The sequence below is a fragment of the Varroa jacobsoni genome, unplaced genomic scaffold (assembly GCF_002532875.2).
Source record: "Varroa jacobsoni isolate VJ856 unplaced genomic scaffold, vjacob_1.0 scaffold_545, whole genome shotgun sequence".
Classification (NCBI taxonomy): domain Eukaryota; kingdom Metazoa; phylum Arthropoda; class Arachnida; order Mesostigmata; family Varroidae; genus Varroa; species Varroa jacobsoni.
In genome coordinates, this window is record NW_019213447.1 from 191,123 (window position 1) to 213,974 (window position 22,852).

The 22,852-nt window shown below is 40.8% G+C and overlaps 1 protein-coding gene and 2 long non-coding RNA genes across 3 annotated transcripts; 2 read left to right on the forward strand and 1 right to left on the reverse strand.

The window, feature by feature from the left end:
* Nucleotides 1-422: 422 nt before the first annotated feature.
* LOC111261301 (uncharacterized) lies at nt 423-5,492 on the reverse strand. The gene is made up of 3 exons (XM_022834678.2): nt 4,821-5,492; nt 1,789-1,916; nt 423-1,594 (listed from the first exon to the last, which is right to left on the reverse strand). The coding sequence occupies exons 1-3, from the start codon at nt 5,417-5,419 to the stop codon at nt 1,041-1,043; spliced, it is 1,281 nt and encodes a 426-aa protein (XP_022690413.1). The 5' UTR covers nt 5,420-5,492; the 3' UTR covers nt 423-1,040.
* A 10,594-nt stretch (nt 5,493-16,086) lies between these two features.
* On the forward strand, nt 16,087-18,179 carry LOC111261306 (uncharacterized). The gene is made up of 3 exons (XR_002680908.2): nt 16,087-16,423; nt 17,413-17,558; nt 17,939-18,179. It is a non-coding gene; the product is annotated as an uncharacterized LOC111261306 (long non-coding RNA).
* Nucleotides 18,180-21,662: 3,483 nt separating this feature from the next.
* On the forward strand, nt 21,663-22,369 carry LOC147753350 (uncharacterized). Its single transcript, XR_015311451.1, has 2 exons — nt 21,663-21,888; nt 22,004-22,369. It is a non-coding gene; the product is annotated as an uncharacterized LOC147753350 (long non-coding RNA).
* Nucleotides 22,370-22,852: the final 483 nt, after the last annotated feature.

The following is a 22,852-nucleotide window of genomic DNA, read 5'->3' on the forward strand; positions in this document are numbered from 1 at the left end:
TTTGAGGCTAATAAAATATATAGTTTAAAGCCATTTTTAGCTTAAAACTACTATCAAAATTAAAATTAAGTGTGCCCAGTTTTGTTGTTGGAAAATTTAGACTATCGGTTCTTACTGTGTTGGTCAACATAACAAATATTTGGTATAAAGCAAACTATTTTCCATCTATTTTTTTTTAAATTATATTTAGAAAACGGAACATTTTTGCAAATCACTGTGCAGTTGTTTATGGTGGCTTATGTTCGACGTAAATTTGTAAAATTATTTGCTGTTTTTGTACGTATTAGAAAAAATACGTCGAAATTGGAAAAATATCTCTAAAAAATCCCTCTGCATTTTCTCGTCCAGCTTAAATGTTTTTTAATTATTTGCTTGGCCTGCCAAAATTAACTGCTGAAGTATTAAAATAAAAGATTTAGAAATTTAGAAAGAATATTCACGATTTATAGATCACTATCAGTATTTTTCAGTTATCATTTATTAAATATGTCAGCTGTACGAAAAATCATCACATAATCGATAGAAAAAAGATCATTATTGTAGGCGTCTCTAATTGTATAGAGAGTAAATATCATGAACGTAACATAATCTACGCTTTATGTACATCACAATTTTAAAACTGGTACACGATCACCAGTGAACGTGTGCAATATACAAAAGGACTAAAGAATTCATATCGCTACTATGAAAAAGAATTGAAAAGGCTAAGTCGTGTTGAGATTTTAGCGTAGGAAAGACAAAGTAACTGATATAATCCCAAAGGATCAACAGTATTTGAAGTTGATAGAAGTGATTAAAAATAAATAGATGAAACACGATCGGAACAACTCATCTGTTTTGTTCAAAGAGTTTTCTAGTTACAACCCGTCTGTCCAGGGGATGCCCAACGGGGCAAAAACGTTGGCTGCGCACACGAGAGCTTTCATGTTTGGGACGACCAGAGGAACAGCATAGTAAGCAGCAATAACGTAGACTGAAGCGGCAAGCTGGTGGCCATAAATGGTCACTGCTATAGCAGCTACACCAACAGAGTTCGTCATTTACCAGGGAGTGCCGGAGGAGGTGAACACGTTGGGGACGTAGTTAGCAGGGATACCGACGGAGGCAGCCACAGAGGCGGTGTAAACCGGAGCGGTCAGACCTGTAGCGTAAGCTGGAACAGCAATAGCCGGGGATGCTATAGCGACAGGGGCAGCATGCGAGGCAGAGGCAACAACAGGAGCGGCAGCAATAGCAACTTTAGCAACGGGGGCGCCGTTGTAGGCGGCAGCAGCAGGAAGGGAAGGAGCGGTTCCGGGTTCATTAGTCGACACCGAGGCGCGGAATCCAGCCGCATCAGCAACATAGTTCACGGTACGGATACGACCATCAGCATCACGAAGTCCGTACGATCCGATTTTCACTCCGAGTGCATTGCCAGATTCTTTGCGGAAGGTCCCGCCAGTGGCGTGACCCTCATCGTAAGCAAAAGCATAGTTGCCGAGTCCATCCTCGGAGCGGTGCTGAGACGAGGCTCCGGTCGAGGCGATACCTGCAATTCCAGCATGGGCTGTAGCCACAAAGGCAGCGATACAAATGAAGGTCTTCATTGTTACTGTTCAGTGCAGTCTAACTGAATACAATACAAAAAGAAATGCGTGTATTTATAGTAACGTGTAACAGAATGCGCCATAAGACGATATTCAAAAACTCCTGTAGTCGACCGCAGGCTAGGGCCATGCCCCTCCTCTCAATGAATCAACGATACCCTTCCAGCTAAAATAGATAGTGTATGGGCATCTTTGCTGCCCTCTCCTGGCGATCCGTTAGCCCCATTTTTCCTTTCTTTGTATCTCATCGATGCAGTCATGTGTGCTGTTGTTCCACTGCGCGATATTCTGGGTCCAGGAGAACGTCCTTGTTTAGGAGCAAGAACCCTGTAAACGTAATTTTGTCTGGACAATTTTTAAGGGGGCAAAGGTTCATATTAGATATTGTCGCAGATTTTTTACTGGACAGATATTTATAATAGCAGTGTATAATGAACTGAGATGATGAAATATAAATGTAAACTGGGGGTTGTCCGCATTGAAGAATTTAGTATTCCAAATCTATATAATTTTCAGTTGTGACTTAATATCACTTATATAATGATTAATTAATGTAATTTATAATGACAGGTGAGTATAAACTGAGATTCGACTGTTTTGTGAACCAGTCATTAGAATAAATTGTTACAGCGAGAAAAAGTCATTGTGAAAATTACTTATGCTTGAATTACCTATGCTTGCTTATGAACTGCATCTCTCTACACTCGTTGCTTATATCACCTAAAATTACGGACTTTTAGCTTTTTAAAATGTGCATGTAGATATAGAGGGTCAGTGGACATTTTTCGTGAACTTTATACATTTACATACACTGCACGGGGCGTTTCCTCCGTTGACATTTACCATAATAGTTGCACTTGTACCACTCGAGTTTTTAGCTTGTGACCGGCCTATCTTAAAATTTCTGCGTGGATTTGGACGCGACTAACCAAGCTTGAAGATGACAATGTTACTTTTACGCCATCTCCAAAGTAAATAAGTAAAATCTCGATACGTGACGAACGCTTTTAATCTTATCAAACACAACAGAATATAAAAAATGATCTAGTTTTTACAAACAAAGGTAACCAGGAGGAGAGAATTATAAAGCAGTATCTGCAAGATAACTTTGTCGTGTCGATCAATCAAAAATTATTTTATGAACCTTGAAGCAGCCTCTGATCATGAGTGGTGGAGATGAACACATAAAAAAAATTAAACAACACTCTCATAGGTTGTGAGAATAGGTTAGGTTGCTGAATACAAAGGAGTATAATATGCAGTTTTAGAGACATAAGCTGCAGTCTTTGACACTATATAAGTGAAATTAGCTGATTATATAATTCTCAAATCACCTGATTGGTTGAAGTCAGTCATTGATGTTTAATAGGTAAGACTTTAATTGGCAAGAACGGTAACTCATTTTGAATATATGAACTCGGCCATTTTACCTGTTGTTTTCCCTTCGAATTACCGTAAAATAACCGTTACATCGATAATGTAACGGTAATGTATTTACTTACTAGCCAGAAAAACACAGAGGTGGCTGATCATGACATGAGGATCTGATCATAGACAATGTTTCAACTTCCAGCAAACATCCGAGCAGTAAATAGGATAGTAAATATAGTAGAAGCCCTTTCTCGAGCCCGGTTCATGACAAGTTTTTCAAGCAGTACTATGCAGCGGTAAGGCGATTTGTCGTAAATCGGATACTTGATAATTAGTTAGGAAACATGTATTTAGCAACTAAAAATTAATTCATTATTTTTTTCAACGAAAATCATGATTTTGAATCTTTAATTCGATCCTGTTGGTATTGCGTAGAAATTTTTCTTATCCTTTATTCTCTAAAGTTGGAACCTTTTGAGTAACTTTAGTCTTTCAATCATCTTTATCTGATTTAATGATTTCGAAGCGTGTATATCATTGCGTATTGGTTGCGTCTTCATTTGGTAACTCTTTATAGCTTGATAGAGAGAGCGGTAGTTATGGAGAAATACCGGGGCAGCCTAATTCGGTCTAACGTACTGGGTTTCTAGTTCCAATATCGCAGTTCAGCGACGAATCGGCGTCGATGTCTTGCTATCAACAGATCAACAGCTTCTCGTTCTTGATTCAGACCAATCTCTCTATGTTTCAAGTTTTACATTCTGTAACGCTGTAAACGTTCCATCAGATGGCCAGCTCTTAGCACGAAACGAAATATGTCTATGCCCGGGCTTGAACCTGGACCACATTTTATGTAATTTCCATCGTGTTTTGAGTACCTCTTGTTCGCGAAAAATATCTGCTTTGTTTGTTACCGTAAAATATTAAAAAAAAAAAAAAATTGTCGTAGGAAATAATTAGATGAGCTCTATGAGAGGGCAGTGGTACAATTTAGTTTCCTTAGAAGAGATCCAGGCACTTCTGCACTGTATATAAAGACGACAGAGTACAGTTTTGAGTGGAAGATTACACTCATTTGATGTGAGAACGATCTGGTATTTACTGGTTTATGTATCTTCGTATTCTGAATTATATTTAGCTTAAGCCAATAAGTCAGACGGGAATATAACTAAAATGATAGAATATGTTTTTTTATCTCTGCTTTCTTGCATATCCCTACGCAAAAAAGATATTGTGTACGGATCTTTACTACCGTTAACTTATTTATTTAATTTAATATAATTACCATCAACTTATTCAATTATCAGCAACCCTATAAAAACATATCTGTCCAAAACTGCAGTTCCATAAGCAAACCAATAATTTGTATTGTATTGCATTTATAATAACGTTAGCTGGTTCATAAGATATAGAAAGCATTGCGTTTAATTAAAAAAAAATCAATAATTTATTATACACACAGCAATTGCAGATTGCATCAGCTTCTCGTCGGTGGCTCATACAGAAATAACAGGGGTAGAACAAAAAGATGTCTACAGTTGAAAAGCAATTGTCATGGAAAAAATAATCAAGACGCTGGCGAAAAAAACAAGTACAAATATTTTAAAGATAGAGTAGTATCACAGACATTATAAATGGTTGAGATTGAGACCACATCGAAGAATGAAGTGCAAAAAGGAAGCAGACGAAGTGAAGAACAGGCCACAACTGGTCAAGAAAAAAACGTGACTTCGTAAGAGGTCGATCGTCTTTGGAGGGATCACAGGAAATAAATAGATACCACCACTTCGTAGAATGGTTTCATTACAGACGCAATTTCTATTTTTTTTTAACTTCTTTTACAGACTCTTCATTATTTACCAGGGAGCACCAGAGGGAGCAAATACGTTGGCGGCATATTGGGCGGGAGCGCCAGCGGAGACAGCCAAAGGGGCAGCGAAAGCCGGAGCGGCCAGAGGGGCAGCGTAGGCCGGAGCGACCAAAGGGGCAGCGTAGGCCGGAGCGGCCAGAGGGGCAGCATAGGCCGGAGCAGTAACAGCCGGAGCGGCCACAGCAACAGGGGCAGCGTACGAGGCAGCAGCCACAACAGGGGCGGTGGCAACGGCGACTTTAGCAACGGGGGCGCCATTGTAGGCGGCAGCAGCAGGAAGGGAAGGAGCGGTTCCAGGCTCGTTGGTCGACACCGAGGCGCGGAATCCAGCCGCATCAGCAACATAGTTCACGGTACGGACACGACCATCAGCATCACGAAGTCCGTACGATCCGATTTTCACTCCGAGAGCGTTGCCAGACTCTTTGCGGAAAGTCCCGCCAGTGGCATGGCCCTCATCGTAGGCAAAAGCATAGTTGCCGAGTCCATCCTCGGAGCGATGCTGAGATGAGGCTCCGGTCGAGGCGATACCTACAATTCCAGCATGGGCGGTAGCCACAAGGACAGCGATGCAGACGAAAGTCTTCATTATTATTATTGTCCTTTGCTGCTGCTAGTGTTGCTGTTAGAACCAGTTCTGCTCCCAAAAAGACAACACGCGAGGCATTTATAGCGCTGGCGTCTTTCCCTCAATCCCACTTCCCTGAAATCCGCTGAGAAATGCTACAACAGCGACAACCGCCCTCAAAAGTGCTCCAAAATGTTTGGGCGATGACGGCTGTAGCGGCTGCGGCAAGCAGACCAGCGCTGACTGTCGTGGGGAGAGCGACTGGTGGCTCTGTTACATAGTTGTACTCTTGACTTTTCTCCGTAAAGCCCGATTTTTCTTTCTGATGTGCTGCTATAATTGCTACTGGTTGCAGGGACCTAACTGGTAGTAATCTGTTTAACCCTCCTACGTGTGAAGAGCGCCGTAAAGAGCAAGGTCATCGTCTCTTTTTTCTTTCTCAGAACGGCAACTTCGACGCTACTAGCAGCAGTAACAGGAGCCAGTACCCAAAACGAAATCCGTTCGTATTGAAACGTCAGATTTTAGGGCGGGGCCGACGTCTGTGTGTTGATGATGGAGCTGATCCCCGGTGATTCTGGAACCGCCCGGATCGCCGGATGCCGTCGTTAGCAGATTCTGGCTCATTGCGACCCGCCCCCCCTCCCTTCCTTCGCTGCTGTCGTTGGACCGTTATGTAAGATCTCATATGGTCTTCGAATGATCCGATTCAGCAACGCTGCAGTAACAGGGCTTCTGGTAATGGCCATTGTCGATCGAAACCGCGCTCGCTTTTAGATGGCATTAATCTAGTTCATCTAATGCGCGCAGTCGAAGAAAGGATAGAGAATTGGCTGATGAAACAGACTTGTTGCCACCGTTGTTGTCTATGCTTTCAATAGACACAGATGCCGATTCTGGTATAGTAGACAGAAAGCAATATGCTTATTCATTATGGAAGGGGCTTGCACGCGTGCGTATTCTGTGTAGATCATGTGCGTTGCATTGGGGGTAAGATTTTAGCTTTTTGTTTTTAGATCATATGGATTAAGCACTTGCATTGACCAGACCTTCTGTATCGTTAAATAGTATGAAGCGAGTTTGAAGGTGGACCTTGGCCGCGTCCTCCGGCACCATAAATAATCAGTTCATTGCTCCCATATTCCGAATTGCTGTTAGAGCTAATTTAAAAACAAAATGCAAAATTGAACCCAGCAAATATACGTTTGTATATTATTATATTTGTTTCCAAAATAGATTCGTACTTCGTGGTACTGTTATTGATACCACAGTAAAATTTGTGAAATATAGGGCACCTAAGGATGAATGCATGCATGCCTATAGATTTAGCTAGATAACTGATGGTTCACAGATGACAGATCGCAAGGTTTTGACTTCGGCCGATGATTTTTCCTCAAAATTTTGTACAATCAGCCGGTTCGACCCACAATACTTTGAATGGGGATGGCTCCGTAGAATGTATTGGTGTATTCGATGAATATTTTTAACATTTAGCTGTGTATGTTGAGTTATAGCGAGTATATAAAAAAAACGACATTATTTGTCGTCCAATGAAGGCAATGAATGGCACAGTAATAGAATAGTTCAGGCTTCATAAACACACCTATCCTGTCTAACCTAAAAAAAGTAAAGAAATCTGTTTTCCAATGTAACATTCAAAGCACGAAAGGAAATATCAACTAGTGGAGCTAAGTTACGTAATTTTTTTGCTGCTGGACTGACAAAGACCTCATATATCCTCATGTCTGAGTGCACGGTGTTTTTTATTTATTGCAGTTGCTTTAATTAATTAACTGCCTTCTAGTTGGTGCTGTAAGCCTATACAATTTTTTGCAGGTGCATTAGAAAGATGTAATATATTTTATGTCCATTAACTTTTCCTCAATGCACCAAAACTAACTAACCATAGAGGAGTGACACCATAACTGATTAGCTGAAGGCGTGTCTGTCCTCTATATGACATCACTAGTTAGATAATACTTCTGCTCGGGGGCTGATTGTGCTCAACCAAGTTTGTTACTAAGGCCTGCTCATTCGCGAATCTGTAAATAAATACCCGCTTATCAAAATATAGTGCTTCTGTTTAGCCGACTGAAATACCGACAACATATCTACTCCAGTCTGACTATGGCAAAAAACGATTTCGAAGACTCACTTCGTACATACACGCTGGAAGTTAAGTTCAAACATAAATAGAACTTAAAATAGTTACACAACGATCTTTGCTTCGCTGGTTCGAGCGCTTGGATTTTTTTCTGTGTTTTATAGAGATACTACTGGAGCAGCAGAAGCGGCTTTTTGTTTCGCATTGTTTTTCCACATCTGACGCTGCCGGACCAAGCGACGTCGCCGGTCCGAGACGATGATTCGCTGTCATGGGCATATCGTCGGTGGTGGATGATGATGCCCTTGGTTTTTCCGATGTTGTAATGCAAACATTAAGGAGCGGTCTGCCCCTGTGAGTGCTGTACCATTTATTTTCGTGTAATTGATATATCCCATATGTACAAAATGTATATATTTACAATTTAACCGATAAAACGACTGCCTGCGTTATGTGTATCGGAAATTCCAACGGAAAACTCTAAAGCACCGGGTCACGTGTTAACTATAGACTTATGCTGCAGTGGTTTTCGAATGGAGGTGTAGTTACAGTAGGTGTATGGTCTATTTATACAGAATAGCGTATATGTAAAGGTAGGAAAAGAAACAAAACAGATGTATACAATTTAGTATTATTCCTCTATTGTAGCTCTAATGTACAGCATAAAATATCTGCTGGTCAGAAGCTACAATCGATATAAAATTTCGACGTCTTTTCCGGTAGAACGTAGGATTCTTCCGGGTGAATTTCATGTGAGGATTAAACGTATGCCATTTAGTGTCAACGATTAAATGTTGTATTAGTTTTTTGCTTGATAGAGTCGGTTCCAGGTCGTCACAATGACGACCCACGTCCGCATTGCAACACATTCACTTGCTTCATAGGAGCTCTATGAATCAGCAGTTACCAAACACATTATAGTGGTACGTGTCGAGATTTGACCGGCCTCGCTTTGCTCGTAACGCATAAAATACCACCATCATAGAGATGGTCAAAATGTTCAGTTTTTAAACAAACAAAAAAGAAACTAAGTGTAGCCTGTAATTATAAGAATAAGCTAAAACATTTGCATTGATATTACAAAAGCTGTGCGAGGGATCAGTTTCCGTCAAAACGTTTTCCGGTCCAACAACAAATGTGCATTATTCATTTCTTAGTATCGTTCAGTGCTATCGACGCTAACTCAGTCGAATCTAACCTTCGGAGCCACTTCGGAGGAATATGATAAGGCCATGGTAGATTTGAAGGCCTAATTTTAGGCCCTCGTTTTCTATGGGTTTCAACGATGCATACAGTCAACTTAACTACGGAAATTAGCATGTTTGTGAATTGAAGCAGTCTAGTCTATTCTTTTGTTATGTATTCATCTACCCAGTGTAGCTCAATGCCGAAATCCGAAACTGTCCTTGTATAATCAAAATGTTTTTATGATCCGAGGTTTCCGGTTTTGCTATTCTGGTTTGACCATTCTAAGTTGTTTTTAGTTCTTCGGATCTCGCAGGTTTTGGAGAGCTAATTCAGACCGTTTGAACTACAGAAACCGGAAGCAGCACATCGAACATAACAAGCATATTTACCATTTATTCGGCTAAAATTCTAATTTTTAGGCTACAGAGCCGGCTTATTGCGTTAAATCACCGATCGTCTCTCAATCGTAGATAACTTTTGTCTGCTTGAAGAAAAATGACCGTTATCTACTAAAGCAATACGGCCTAGCTTATACGTTTGTACGGCACTTGCAAGAAAACAATATAAATTAATGAAAGTTGAACATAGTTCAGAAACGTTTTTTTGTTCCATTTAAAAAAACACGGCACTTTTGTCTATTGGTACGCAAACGCCAAAAAAACTAATGAATACCAACACCCAGTATCGTAAAAAGTGCACAAAATAACGTTAATCGTTACTGATATTGATATACGTATATACGTTTATAAATCTATAGATGTTTTTCATTCTTATGTAAGTAAAAGACTTGCATAAGTAAAGCTTATCAAACGGCTTTTCTCGAGACCTTCCTGCTATCTAGAAATGTTCCGTTATGTTAAAAACATACACAAAGTAGGCAGGCGTTTTTCGTCAAAAACATGAAAACATATGGCGCAAAAACCCAATCGAAAACTGATTCTATACTCGAAATTCGAAATATCTTGCTAATGCCTAAATTGGTTCAATCGAATTTGCACAAAACGAGATCTTTGGAAGGTTTCTTGAGGCGCAAAGGAGAAACTTAATGTTGCGATAGTGAGTTTGGCTAAAAAAATAAGTTAGGAACATAAACGGTCATCCTTATGAACTTTCAGACGTTAACAAAAATGGTCTAGGCAGATGTTAGCATCAAATGCGTCACCGTTCCCAATAGTGGTCGCAGAATCAAGCAAACATTTTGGACTTATTGACTCCCCTATACGTGGTGCAAACGGTGCAATTCTATGGAAGCGAAGTCTAACGGTAACGACAGGAACTTCCCTTAATCTAATTTTTGTGCTTTTTCCTGCAGTTATTTCGATTGAAGTGTGCGTTTCCAAATAAGGAAGGAGGGTAAGGAATTTTGCTTTGGAATTATCAGTATTTTTTCAAAATTAAAAACAAAAAAATATTATATTTTGCTCGAATTTGTTTTCATTTAAATCGTTCGTTTACTTGAGTATGAGCTTACGGAAAATAATATTCTATCAAAGGTTACAGCCAAAGCCTGCGTAGCTTTTTGAACATCCTGTAGTTAAATAAAGAATTTCTAGCGTATTAGCTTCGGGGAATTGCGGTTGATCTATTACTTATTGGAATGTTCTGGCAGTATTGCTTCGCAATTTAATTTTTGTAGAAAACGCTATTTTCCTATACATAGGCGTTGTCTTCAGGCCGTTTTTTCCCACTCGTCCGACACGTATTGTCGAGTCCAGCGTCAGTGACCATCGTTGCCGTATCAGCGATTAGTATTTGTGATCGATAACAAATGCACCGCCATACTGATGGAAATATTTAGTTACATTTTGACGTGACAGCCTTCGGCCGTTTCTTCATGCAGCGGCTTCAGCCGATGTCTACACTCGCTGCCGCAGTCATCGTTGTCGCTGACCGGCCCATAATGTTGTTACGCCTGCATTCGTCGATCAAACTGACCAAATCGAGTCAAACTGGTCAACGCCGAAATGATGGAAGTGTCTAAATGAGCTCATTTCCAGTCCAGAATAACTGCATAGAACTTGTAGCAATCTTTGTACGTTTCTTCATTTTGTATGTGTGTGTGTGTGTGACTGCAAATCTGTTTATAAGTTTGTCTGTTTTTGGATATCTGAATTGTCTGCCAGTGAACAAAACGTTCATCTGGCAATAAATTCCGCTTATATATGTGTGTATGTATGCGTGAATCTTATGGCTCCCTTTTCGCTGGTTTCGGTAGTTTCTATTGGCAGCCGATCGTGTTATGAACCTCACGTGTTACAGTCTCTGAGGTAGGATTGGTAAGATGAGGGGCGCATCAGATTCGAATGATTCCGTGCGTCATATGAAGCGTGTCATGTGGAAAGCCGTAGATCTGTGTTAATACTACTAGTCAAATGATCAGAAGGAACGAAGAACCACTAGTTGACTACTGCACATTTAAATTTGATCTAAATTTGAACAGTAATTGGAACATTAATGGATGGAAAAATAAAGCAAAAAATATCAGGGAGACGTTAAAATAATGTATGGCTTGATTGATTTAATACGGTGTGCGTGGCCACGTTTGTTGGCGTTGTTTAGTATTGGGTTTTCGATACTACAGGCGAACAGAATACGTTTCCGTTCCCGTTTGAAATTAAATAATTCAAATTAGTGATACGGAAAAATAGTTCACGGAGCTTAAGGCGATCTAAGTAACATGCTTACTATTTTATCATATTACTAATGCTACATTTAAATAGATGCTCTAAAGACTTTTAGCGAAAATGTTCATAACACACACAAACAAGTAAACACACACACAAGTAAACAATGAATTCAAATACACCACAGGCCAACGGGTACATTAGACGTCCTTGACAACCTAGTTTCGAAAATTTTGAGATATACTGACATTAGGCTTACTGCAAAGATGATGGGCGCTCGTACGGTCAGAATCTATCACCAATTAGTTATTCTCGCATAGTTCGGTACAAAAAAAGAAGTTAGTCTATGATAAATAATAACTTTTTGCTCTACGAATGCTAGTTCGAGACTATGATTTCATAAGTCAAATAGTATACGTTTATCGTTACCCGTACATCATTACCCATGACACGCTTAGTGTGATAAATTATTAACTGAAAGCTCAGTAGGCGAGGAAGTAGGCAGTACTGCTTGGCTCCCAGTGCTTATATAGAACTAGTTAAAAAAATGCCAGATCAACTTATTGAAAGTACTCTACCTTAATTTTCCTTGAGCGTCGCATTAAGTTGCTTTAGCTAGGATTTCAGGAAGATGCAAAAACTTCGATTCATTTATAGCGAGGTCGAATATGATCGTTACTTATATAATCGATCGATAATAAGGCAAACACGATCTAAAATTAATTCAGTCGTCCTTACCTCTTTGTACGCAATTTGCATTTCCTCGAGCCAGGCTTTTAAGGCCGTTATGTCACACTCGGCACATACGCTTGCCGAACTGTGACTAGGAATACACTAAATGAAGTGAAAAAAATATATTTGTTTATTTGCCTTCCTAGATGAAAACGCGCTGTACGAAACCTCATTATGATGTCATCCAGCCTCTATACGCATACGGCTGCATGTAGCCATAGAGTCAATGCAACTATTCTTGCTATCAATTCTCTATAAATAGCTAGCTATAAAAAAAAAAGGCGTCAGTGTAGGACGTATCGCCTTTGATCACACGACGGTTCATACAAAAGCAATCCTTAAAATTTCCACGGCGCTAATTATCAGTCAGCAAAATTCACACGATTTTTTTCGTTCACACGCGGCTCCTATCTGAGATTTTGTCTTTTTCGTTTTCGATTTCATTCTCAACTTGGGTTTTTTGCTACCGCTATTTGACCGCACCTATCTACAGTAGCAGTAAAATTTGGCCTCTATTTTTGCTTCCCGAACCTTTGGCGCTATTGCTATTATATTGCTATTACTTACTGTGAATGCTTCTGCATTTAGAATTCACACAACGGCGGTAGCAGCGGCGGCCACAACAACCGAATTGACTTTGTAAAGTAGTTGCAGGCGCCAGTCGTGCGTCTGATCTTCATTGATTTCCATTTGCTTTCCCGATGATTGAACAAAACACCTGGAACGACCGTGGAACGTCCGTCGTTGATGTAGCTATTCTTGTTGCAGCAGCAAACGCAACGCCGATCGACTAAAAATGCCTATGACGGTTTTCAATTGATAGCGTTGGATGCGGCAAAATCTGATTCGTAAATCCAGTGCGATTGAATCTATCGCGACGGTCGTTCGCCGTTTGGCGGTACACTTTATTTCGATATGGCTTAGCGGGTGGGGGGGAGGTAAGGGTCCGTTGGTACCGGACGAACAAAAGCATCAGTGGTAAAATCTCAGTAGAACAGAACTCTTCTTTGCCCAGTCGGTAATGTAGCCTTACGGTAAGTGTTGATACTGGCCTCTAGTGTCGGTGAGCAATTGTTGGAACCGCTGATGCTGAAAGTGTTTTGCGGCCGATGTCTGTTGTGGCAGGCGACGAGACGCCGCTCGTTGTATTCGGGCATTTTTCGGTGGCAAAAAAACATTCGTGACAACGGCCTTGCGATGCAGCAGCAGCAGTAGCAGCAAATCACGTTCTGACGGTAATCATTTCTGGTATTATTTCTAGCGGGTGTAGCCATTTGATGACGGGGCGCATGTAACTGAATGAAGCTGATGATGAGAGCAAAAATTGAAAGATATATAAGAGGAATCAGTGACGTACCTGGTGACGATGTCGAAACAAGGAACGCCACTATCCATAGCCTGTAGAGGTGCCACGAATGCTACTGAAATCGTCCTGGCGTTGCCTCAAAGGTCATTCTTATTAAAACAAATATGCTTCGTTGATAAAGGTGGCATATCACTACCTGATTTCCAGCACACCGACCTCTTTAGCATTTTTCGCGGCGAAAGCCGAATTGTCGGCGATTTATCATCATTGTTCTTCGCGCGACACCTGTCAATTATTGACCTAATAGTGAGTGTTGTTTTGTATTTATGTTTAATGGACATTGCTTCGTTATACGTCAAGCTATAATTCAATGTTGTTCTTAATGTAGAAGGGTGCTTAATGTTACGAGCACCTACAGTTAGCACCTGCGATGAACCGTGACTCTAAGGATTCCTCGGTCAGGTCAGTATCTGACGAAGCAGTGTTCGGTCATCACCAAATAGATTTGTCTTTATATCATGACGTTCAGCTCATGTAGCACCTCAGTAATCTGCATATTGCCTCGTTTCCGACAAAAGGTACCAGTAAGAAGCTACCTAAAAGGAATTAGGCGCATAAAATTAGAGGAATTTCGGAAAGCAATGTGAAGCCGTTGTTTCGAAGCTAGCACCTAGAAACGGCAATTAAAAATATTTCAGGTGTGCATCTGGCATATGATCATACATCGAAGCCTACCATACATCGAAGTAAGGCTAAGCATACCTCTCCAGAGAGTAAAAACACGCCAGAAGATAATCGTCATAAAAAAACGTTGTCATCACATTCGCGTTATCGCCAATAGACGAACGCATGATGTACTGAAATCGTTTAATAAAGCCGTCTATTAATTTACTTGCAAGAACTGCTTTCTAATTTATGGCATTGCGTACGCGTCGTGCATGAACGGCACGACAATAGACGTGCGTTATATAAACCTACTAGTAAGAAATTATGACAGTTTACTAGCAATTTATGATAGAAAAATTAAAAATGATCTTTTCACCAGCAAAGATATCCATATGCCTGCGCAGCCAATTTCAAAGGAACTACGGTTAATGTCAACTGCAAAAGCAGGAAGATCATTATCGCTCGATTTTGCCCTGTGTTTTGTATTGCAGCTATACTGATGTTGGGCATTTCGCATTAGTAGATCGAATAGTGTTTGGCCACTGAAGTCGTTGTCCATTTGTGTCGCACTTTGTGTCAAATACTGGGGTACTTACCTCTCTCTCACATAAATAGTCCCCCATCCATACACATACACAAAGGCAAAGCCGTGTATGATCACATCAGTGCGCAAAGACGCAGATATGTGTGATCCGTGTATACATACAATGTCCGTGCATGTGTGAAGACGTGTATATAGGCCTTACATAGGACACAATGAATGACATTTGAAACGAGCCGCACACCCTACGACCGTTTCTAATCCCATGATAGTTTCTTCAATAGTAGGTTATCGTACTGGTACTCGTTGCTCACGTCTGTGGGTCTATTGTTAACTCCGTCATGCTGTAGTTGTCATGCCGGCTTTGCTGCGGAAGTAGCTGCTGCCATCGCTAGTAGCCAATTCAATTTTTCTCTGCGAATTCGTGCCCAAATTATCGAAGGAGACGCGAGGCGTGGTGATGCTTAGTCTTCGTACAGGTAATCAATAACTCTCAGCAGCGGCGACAGCGAAAGTAGGAAAGCTAGACGGGGATTACTAGAGACGTGTAACAACATCCACAGCAGTTACACTGACCTGAAACAGACCGAGAGAACCAAATTGCTTTCAAATTAATGCCAAAAACTTTTGTTCGTTACCTTCGACATCATCATGATAATTATAGTGGTGGCGATAAACACGATGACTTTTCTTGCCCCTTATCCGTTTGCCATCAGCGTTTGTGGGCTTCGATTATATGCTATCATACCACTCTAACTTTCTCGCATTTGATTTTGTCTTAAGAACTTTTTCTTGTGTTATTATCTGCATTTTTGCTTTTTTTTTTTACCCTGGAACCGATGGGCCTAACCGTGGCACGTAGTCATAACCATAGAAAATTTGGCCTGTCGCTGTCCGATTTTCTCGTCGTCATGCTGTTGGCGCCGCTGAAAGTTTCGGTTGATTTTTTTATTTTCTTCATGCAATCGAATTTGTTTCTGGTGTTGTCAGTAGTCGGTCATTTTGCTCGATAGAATCGAACGCCAGACTAATCGTCTTAGAATAAGTAGTACTTAGATGCGTAATATGTTTTGTCCGAAAACTAAAGTTCGCACGTGTTCAGGTGATGGCTAATAATAAGTTTAACCACTATTTTTACCAAGTTTCCAAAGAACTTATCTCGTAGAGAAAGCGCGTTGTTATGTGGAACGCGAACAGGTGCAATGCCATTCTATCTAATGACACCGCTATCTGTCCGTATATGAATATGATGCCTGAACGAAACTTGTCACTTCGAGTTGTTGCAATGTTTAAAACGAGCTAACGTAAATCCCTTAGCGTTAAAATTTGTTTTAATATAGTCTTGGTAGTATTAAGTAATTCAGTATTTGGTAAAAGGATCTGAACGATGATGGTAGATCGTCCGGCCCTTTCTTTTGACACCCAAGGAAATAACATCATGCTCAACTGAGGTAGACGTGCATTTTGAAACAATAAAAAATATAGCGCGTTTTCTAGTGCCATCAATAATTTAACGTTCCTGAAAACGTTCAGTCGGCGGGTGACACTGGCAGTCGGCGTGCGGACGTACTTCGAATATTTTCGACTCCAGCGCCACGACGTGAGCAGTCATTTCGAATGGTGCGAAATCGTATGTCATTGTTATAAGCCATGAATTTGGATATGTGCTACCCACCCGCACATGTGCATATGTACGTGTATGACCGAACCCCAGATACGTACGTTGGAATACAGAGATATATCACATGTCTATGTGACATAATAGCTCTATATTCATCCATCTAACATGTGCATTACCGCGCGATGATGTCTGACTGTTCAACGATGAAGCCCGTACGTTCACTAGGCGTTCACTGATGACCCGGTGAGACAACGTTTATTTAGTATTATCTTGAAAACACCAGGTTATAGCACACTGCCTAAGCAATATCACAAGCTATAAGAATATAAAATTGAAAACTGTTTCATAATTCAAGACTGAAGACGTGGCGATAGCGTACAAGCTCTACATACAACAAACGCTATTCTTTGCAAAAAATTTCCAGTAGGTGATATACGATAGTTTTCATTAGCTCGCCCATCGTCCGAAATAATTCATCTAACAAAATAAACACCGTTGCTCACTTGAAGATGTCAATTGTGTTTCGTCGACACTTTTTAAAGCAACAGATAAATGATCAAACTGATCGCCGATTTATGCGTATGGAGCAGCTAATTTATAGAGAAAAAAAAAAGCTATGGACATTTTTTGCAGCAGTGATGTGGATTTCGTTAGAAAAATGCCAAGATCAATCAAATATAATTGCTCGAACAAGCATCGTCGCATAATAACTCGATGTCTTACCGCCGTGAGAACCGACCGTTGTATGTGATGAACAGCGCCAGACAGTTGATACGCACGGGATCAACAGCCGTCCATTTCGACATCGTTTAGCGTAGCCGTTGACTGTATATTGAAACTGCCACTGGCCGTCAAGTGTGATTTAAATAAAGTCTTGTATTAAAAAATAGTACCGCATTGCGGAAGCGCGAAACTCATGTTCCCGCCACTATTAGATAAGACAGCGATGAGAGGTTAGGGAAACGAAAACTATGCCACGCCCAGAATGAAAAATCTCAGAAATTGTTAGACCTGATTTTGAAGGGTTTAGCGGTAACAGACGTAAGAGGAAATTTCGAGACCACTTTTTAAATTGTAAAAAATAGAGAGCGGGTGAGAAATGAATCAGACCGGTATCGTATCGAATAGCTCAGTTCTATCTCAATAAAAATACGTAAATTTTTTTTAGCAACTAAACATGACAAAAAACCTACGTCGGAACGTTTTTTTTTCTAACATTTATTGCAAATTAGCGTCAAGCAAATTTTCTTCTGAAGAATGAAGGGTGTCGCCGTTCGATTCAGCTGGAGTGATCGAAGGGAGCGGATATTTCATCTGTTTACCAGGAACAGCGACGAAGCTGCACTAAGCCGCACCATATACTGGGATAATTGGTCAGGTAAATAAATAGTCGAGCCCAATCGTTTCCACCGACCCAAAGTTGCATCAAATGCAAGTAGGCTCCAACATGGGCTAATGGCAGCTAGAAGACTAGGTTTGCTAGCTATCGCGGCTAGAAAGCGTCCAGCAATTTCCTCATCGTCTGGGATCGAAGACGTGCTATCCTGATGGTGACACTAGGTTTCTATGATGGCATTCGAGCCTAAACCTTAACAGTGTGTTCTACATAGTCAAACACTGCCCTAAGACAGGTTGACATATAAATGAGGTGTCTGTTTCTTCCGTATCAACTTTCTAAAATAGTGGTGATGTAATTATATGGAAATGATTTTTGGCGGTTTGCTACTTCACAGTCTAACTTAATTCACCTTTGTTCAGTCAACAGATCGATCCCTGAGAAAACGATGTTGGTATAAAACGCTTAGCAACGCACTACACGGACGCAACAAGTAGTGATTCAAAAGAAAACTTTCCATTTTATATATCTATTCCAGGCAAACTTAGTCCCAGTAGTTGCCAGAACTCCTTGAATAGGTCTTTTATTTGCTTTATTACTATTATCATTAATTTTATTGTAAACTGTATTCAAATAAATTTGTATGTGGTCGTTTTTTAAACATTTAAGCTCGTCATGTTTGGCACGCATTTTTTAAGTTCGTGATTGTGCATCACGTGTTTGGCTGGTTCCAATATGGCAGCTAGAGTAAGTTAATTCATCGCAAAAGCTTTTCCTAATTTTGTACATACGAAAGATTTTCGAGTATTATCTAATTCCATCATAGGTGTCCTTTACTTATCAGGACACTGACTACAATAAACCATACTACTATGCTAGCACCGAATTTCGCTATTAGACAATCGAGTGATGTGTTTTAGCGATCGCTTGATCGGACCATGGCTTATTCTTGTAAGAATCGTCATATTTTCTGCAAAGGGCTTACCTCTCAACAGGGTCGATATACGTCAGTGGTTCATAATGACGTTATGCTAAATACTCAAACGTATCATTGCCCCATTCAGAACAGCTCTTGCCAATTCCAAATTACTTGCATTAGCAAACATCTTGTAAATAAACTACAAAGGTCAAATTATAACCAACAATAATTATATGATCCTTGCAAATATACACTGTTGTTTTTTTCCTTAATCAAGGAGCACCTTTGTCAAGATGATAATTAGCAATGTATATCACGACAGAATATCAGCTCGATGCCAAAGTTCATCTCAAACTGAGATAGCTCAACATTTACCATTCACCTGCAAAGGGCTCCCATATCACCAGTCGGTGCTCATTAATTCCCTTTAGTTCGCCAGTGGGAATTTCCGGCTAAGCCGTGTCCGCGCGTCATATGTTTTTGAGACAAAAAAAAAACTCGTCAGTCTTGCTTATTGGCCTTCTGTTTCCGTTTCATGTTGATCGGATTCGTGGCGTGCACGTTCTAAACCGCTATGCGTATGCTTTTTTTAAAATATCAGTACGCAGTCTGCAAAATGGATTCGGTCTTCCCACTGCTTCCGTGCTCAAAAGACACGCAAGCTTCGTTGTCACCGTCGTTGATCTACATTCTATCTAACGCATAAAAACCTAGCCATATATATATTATTAATTGGGGTGGCTACCGTCCGCCGCTGGCGTTGTGGGCGTCGTCTCTACTGGCGTTTCGGCATCTCACCTCGAAAGTGGCCTCGACAACTACGCCTCCTCAGACGATGAAGGGCGCGTCGGTGGTGGAATCTGCCGTTGCGAGTCCGGAAACGCTGCTGGCATCGACACCGGCTCGTGCGGCGGCCGATGCTGCTCGATTCCGCGCCCCCGTTCGACCCTGAAATCGCTCAGTCATTGACGGCTGCCGTTTTCCACAGTGCTCTCGTGGCGGCCAAGCGAGTCGCTGTAGGTGCGCCTGTTACCGCCACCTGCGGAACTCGCATCGTTGCCTTGACCTTTGCTCCTGTCCCAGCTTTTCGTAACGCCGTACGGGTAAGTAGATTGCTACGGCTGTGCTTACCTTTACGGGGTTCGATTTTTTTTAGCTAATTTTCTTTCACTACTGCAAGGCAGTTGTTGCCACCTCCGAGACGGTTAACTGGAGGACCTTGCTGGAACTAGATGTTGTTCAAACAAAACAAATACAAAATGCTCGTCACCGTATGGACAGCGCATTTAGCCTTCTTTCTATTCAGTTGTTTAAATTTATGAACTTTCTGAAATTGTCAAAATGAAGCGCGTTAGTTCCCAATACTAGTTGTAAGCATATATTCATAAATTATATAGTCAAAGCTAACACATGCCATTTAATATGGCACGCATGAAGGATGACATTATTAGGCAATGTTTGTGTATTAGTCAGGTGGAAATTGTCTGTATACAGTCATGCCTTCAAGCCAGTGTAACGTGCGTGCTTGTAGGATAAAAAATGTTTGTTTCGAAGTAAGTTTTGCGACATATTGCGTTTATCTTACCGACGCTGGCTGCTACTGATTTACAGGCGATCAGGTAGTGTCTGGCAAAATCATATTTAAATATGAACACTGTGCATTTGAAATGAAAGCGACACATGTATATAAGAGAGGTACAGACGCGTATCATTCGACTCGATCAGTCGCCACAAAACCTGCACACCCTGTACAAGTCAGTCAGTCAGTAGTCTAACTCGTAACTAATTGCTCAATATATTTTTACTGGCAATCGGCGCACGATATTCTGAGAGGGCCCAAACGCTGCAAGATTCAGCTAAAGCCACGGTTGAAGCCGGTATAATTTACGAGACAGTGTTGATGGTGGAAGGACTAACCACTTAAAATCAATGTCGTCTTGTCAGGAAAGAAGTAATGAAATTATACACGTAACTTCTGATGTAATTCTGCATACATTTTTTGTTTTTTGCTTGGTCTTTTTGATCTGTTTCATAGCTGCAGTGTTTATTGGTATCCCGCTAATCACTTTAGTTTATAGATAATCAGACCATTGGCGTCGAGTAGTACTTCTGTGCGCGATTAAACACTAGATGGGTAAAGCCTATTTCATGAGGCGCTAGCGCGCAGTGCAGGCCGACAGTTGTGCTTACTTACTTCCGCTGGCACCGCCATCTTCTCTACTAGATCTTAGCTCTTCTCTTAAGAGTCACTCCGGACCAGGCCGCTTTTTTGCTTGATACTGCCACAAATTAGACAGCTCAGAAACGGTCCGAGAAACCGTTTCGTCTCAGCAGAGGCTGTGCGCTTATAGACGTCTGGAACCTTAGGATGTTAGTTTCACTTCCCTTCAATAACCTTTTCACCAGCTCTAAAAAATACTAAGCTATGCTGTGTAAACGTCGTAGTTTGAACAAGCATTTTCCATCAAAAATGTCTTATCAAATCCTCCAGTCCAGCCTGCTTCAGGCACGTCCAGCATTCCCTGTGCTCCGCTACTGCTTCGGTGCCCATTTTTATGTTCCCGATATTTAAGCCACTGCCCATGTTACCATAGATAGGAGTCTTCCTGTATTTAATGCAAACCTCTGCTGCGGAATGATTGACCTCTGAACACTATGGTGTTGTCCCGTATATGTATTTTTCAACGCCTATTTCCGACTATCCCCTTGTGTAAATTTTGGCATGATTTTATTTTGCAGGTAAGTTAACTAAAATTTGCAATTTTGCGACTCTGTCTCAAGGTAATAACACTCTAGAAAAAAAGCTTAAAAAAACTTACTTATTCATTAGAATTGCGATAGTTCGAATTGCGCTGTATCTCGATCCGAGCATTTGTAGTAATTACCACGCACTACTTATTCATCACAAAAAATTAACTTAAGGATCTTTGAAGTTTACTCGGAATATTCATAGCAAGAGTTTACTATTTACAAGAGACCTATTTACTGCGAGCTTAGGAAAGCCCCCTCTATACATGAGATCATTGAATTTCCCATATTACCTTTCAGCATTGTTTCTTAATCGAAACAAGACAAGTGTTATGGAGATGACAGTATATAAATGCCAGCCGAGTTGTAGGAAGGACACCAGACAAAGGAAATACAACCGTGAAGGTAGCCTAATTTGCTGTACGTTCTTCAGAAGTTCTGGGTTGCATCTTCACTTTCTTGGAACATACTATATGGAAAAGTTACACAGTGCTTCTTTTTATTCAACTATACTCACTTGCGTATTGTGTAATTATAATTTGTTAGGTTTTTGCGTGTATTATACTGCGGCTGCGGCCCATGGTAGAATTGCTGGTGCAGTCTCGATCGGCCCTCGTGTCAAGGACGAACTCGACAACTACGACGACTACTATTATTTATGGTGGCGGCACCCTTTGCAAGGAGTCTGGAAGTCTCGGAATCAAGGTTAGCTAGTACGAATTTTGTGATGCTGATAATCCTACCCGTGCCGTAAACTACGTCGCTGAATTCCGCGCCTTGATATTGACCGACAATTTTGGAACCGCTTTTTCCCTTCCAGCTGCTAGTCATAACGCCGCCCCCGTTGAGCATGCTCCTTCTGCTGCCACTCCGACCATTTCTGTACGTTTGTACCCTTGCTATCGTAGTCAATGACGACGTCTGGACCTAGTACGCTGCCAACAGGTTCGCTTCCTCCGGTGCCATCTGCTAAATTTTGTCATGCTTTACTTATTTGGATTGTTGTCTTCAGTAGTTTCGGTTGTTCTATCACTCTGTTTTTGCTACGAATGGCATCATCTTGTGAATCTATTTCTATATCGAAGGTTTTCATGTGAGGGACAATAGCATGTAAAGTAAGTGATATCGTATTTGGTTAAATCGTCCTTACGCGTATATAAAATCGTTGTCAGTGAAAAACAATCGACACAAATGTCCTATTTGTAACAAATATAGCAAATTAACAAGTTATGAAGAAGCAAAAAAAGTTTATTTCACAACCCACTCTCTAGATTTTCTATGGAATCACTTCTCTCTTCTGTTTCAGCCGGTCTTACAATGCTTCTGTATTATTATATTATCCTACAATACAGGAGCCTTAATCTTCGCTTCTGCAGATTTCTGCGCTACCTCCTTTCCTAGTTATCACATGTCGTGAATATACCTTAGCACTTTACGAACAGGCTTTGGCCAACTCAATGAGAACGCCCAAAAATTTCAGCTGCTGTGAATTTTGACGAAACATACCTCAGCACTCGAGCTAAGTACTCTTTGGCAGAGGCTCTCTCCCTCTGCTCTCTAAACATAGCGCACTGATATTCAAAAATCATTTTTAAGTTCCTGTGAAAGGGAAAATACTTACTGCAGCTTGTATTTTGTCCCCCTGGTCTTAATTGCGATCGCTGCCGGA

Bases quoted from the DNA above. Each gene is read 5' to 3' on its own strand.
- LOC111261301 (XM_022834678.2), bottom strand. From the start codon at position 5,419: ATGAAGACTTTCGTCTGCATCGCTGTCCTTGTGGCTACCGCCCATGCT. The intron at 1,917-4,820 runs GTAAATAATGAA...TTACGTTTACAG, and splicing joins GCTCCCTCTGGTGCTCCCTG to GGTTCTTGCTCCTAAACAAG. The intron at 1,595-1,788 runs GCAGCAAAGATG...TGCACTGAACAG, and splicing joins TAACGGATCGCCAGGAGAGG to TAACAATGAAGACCTTCATT.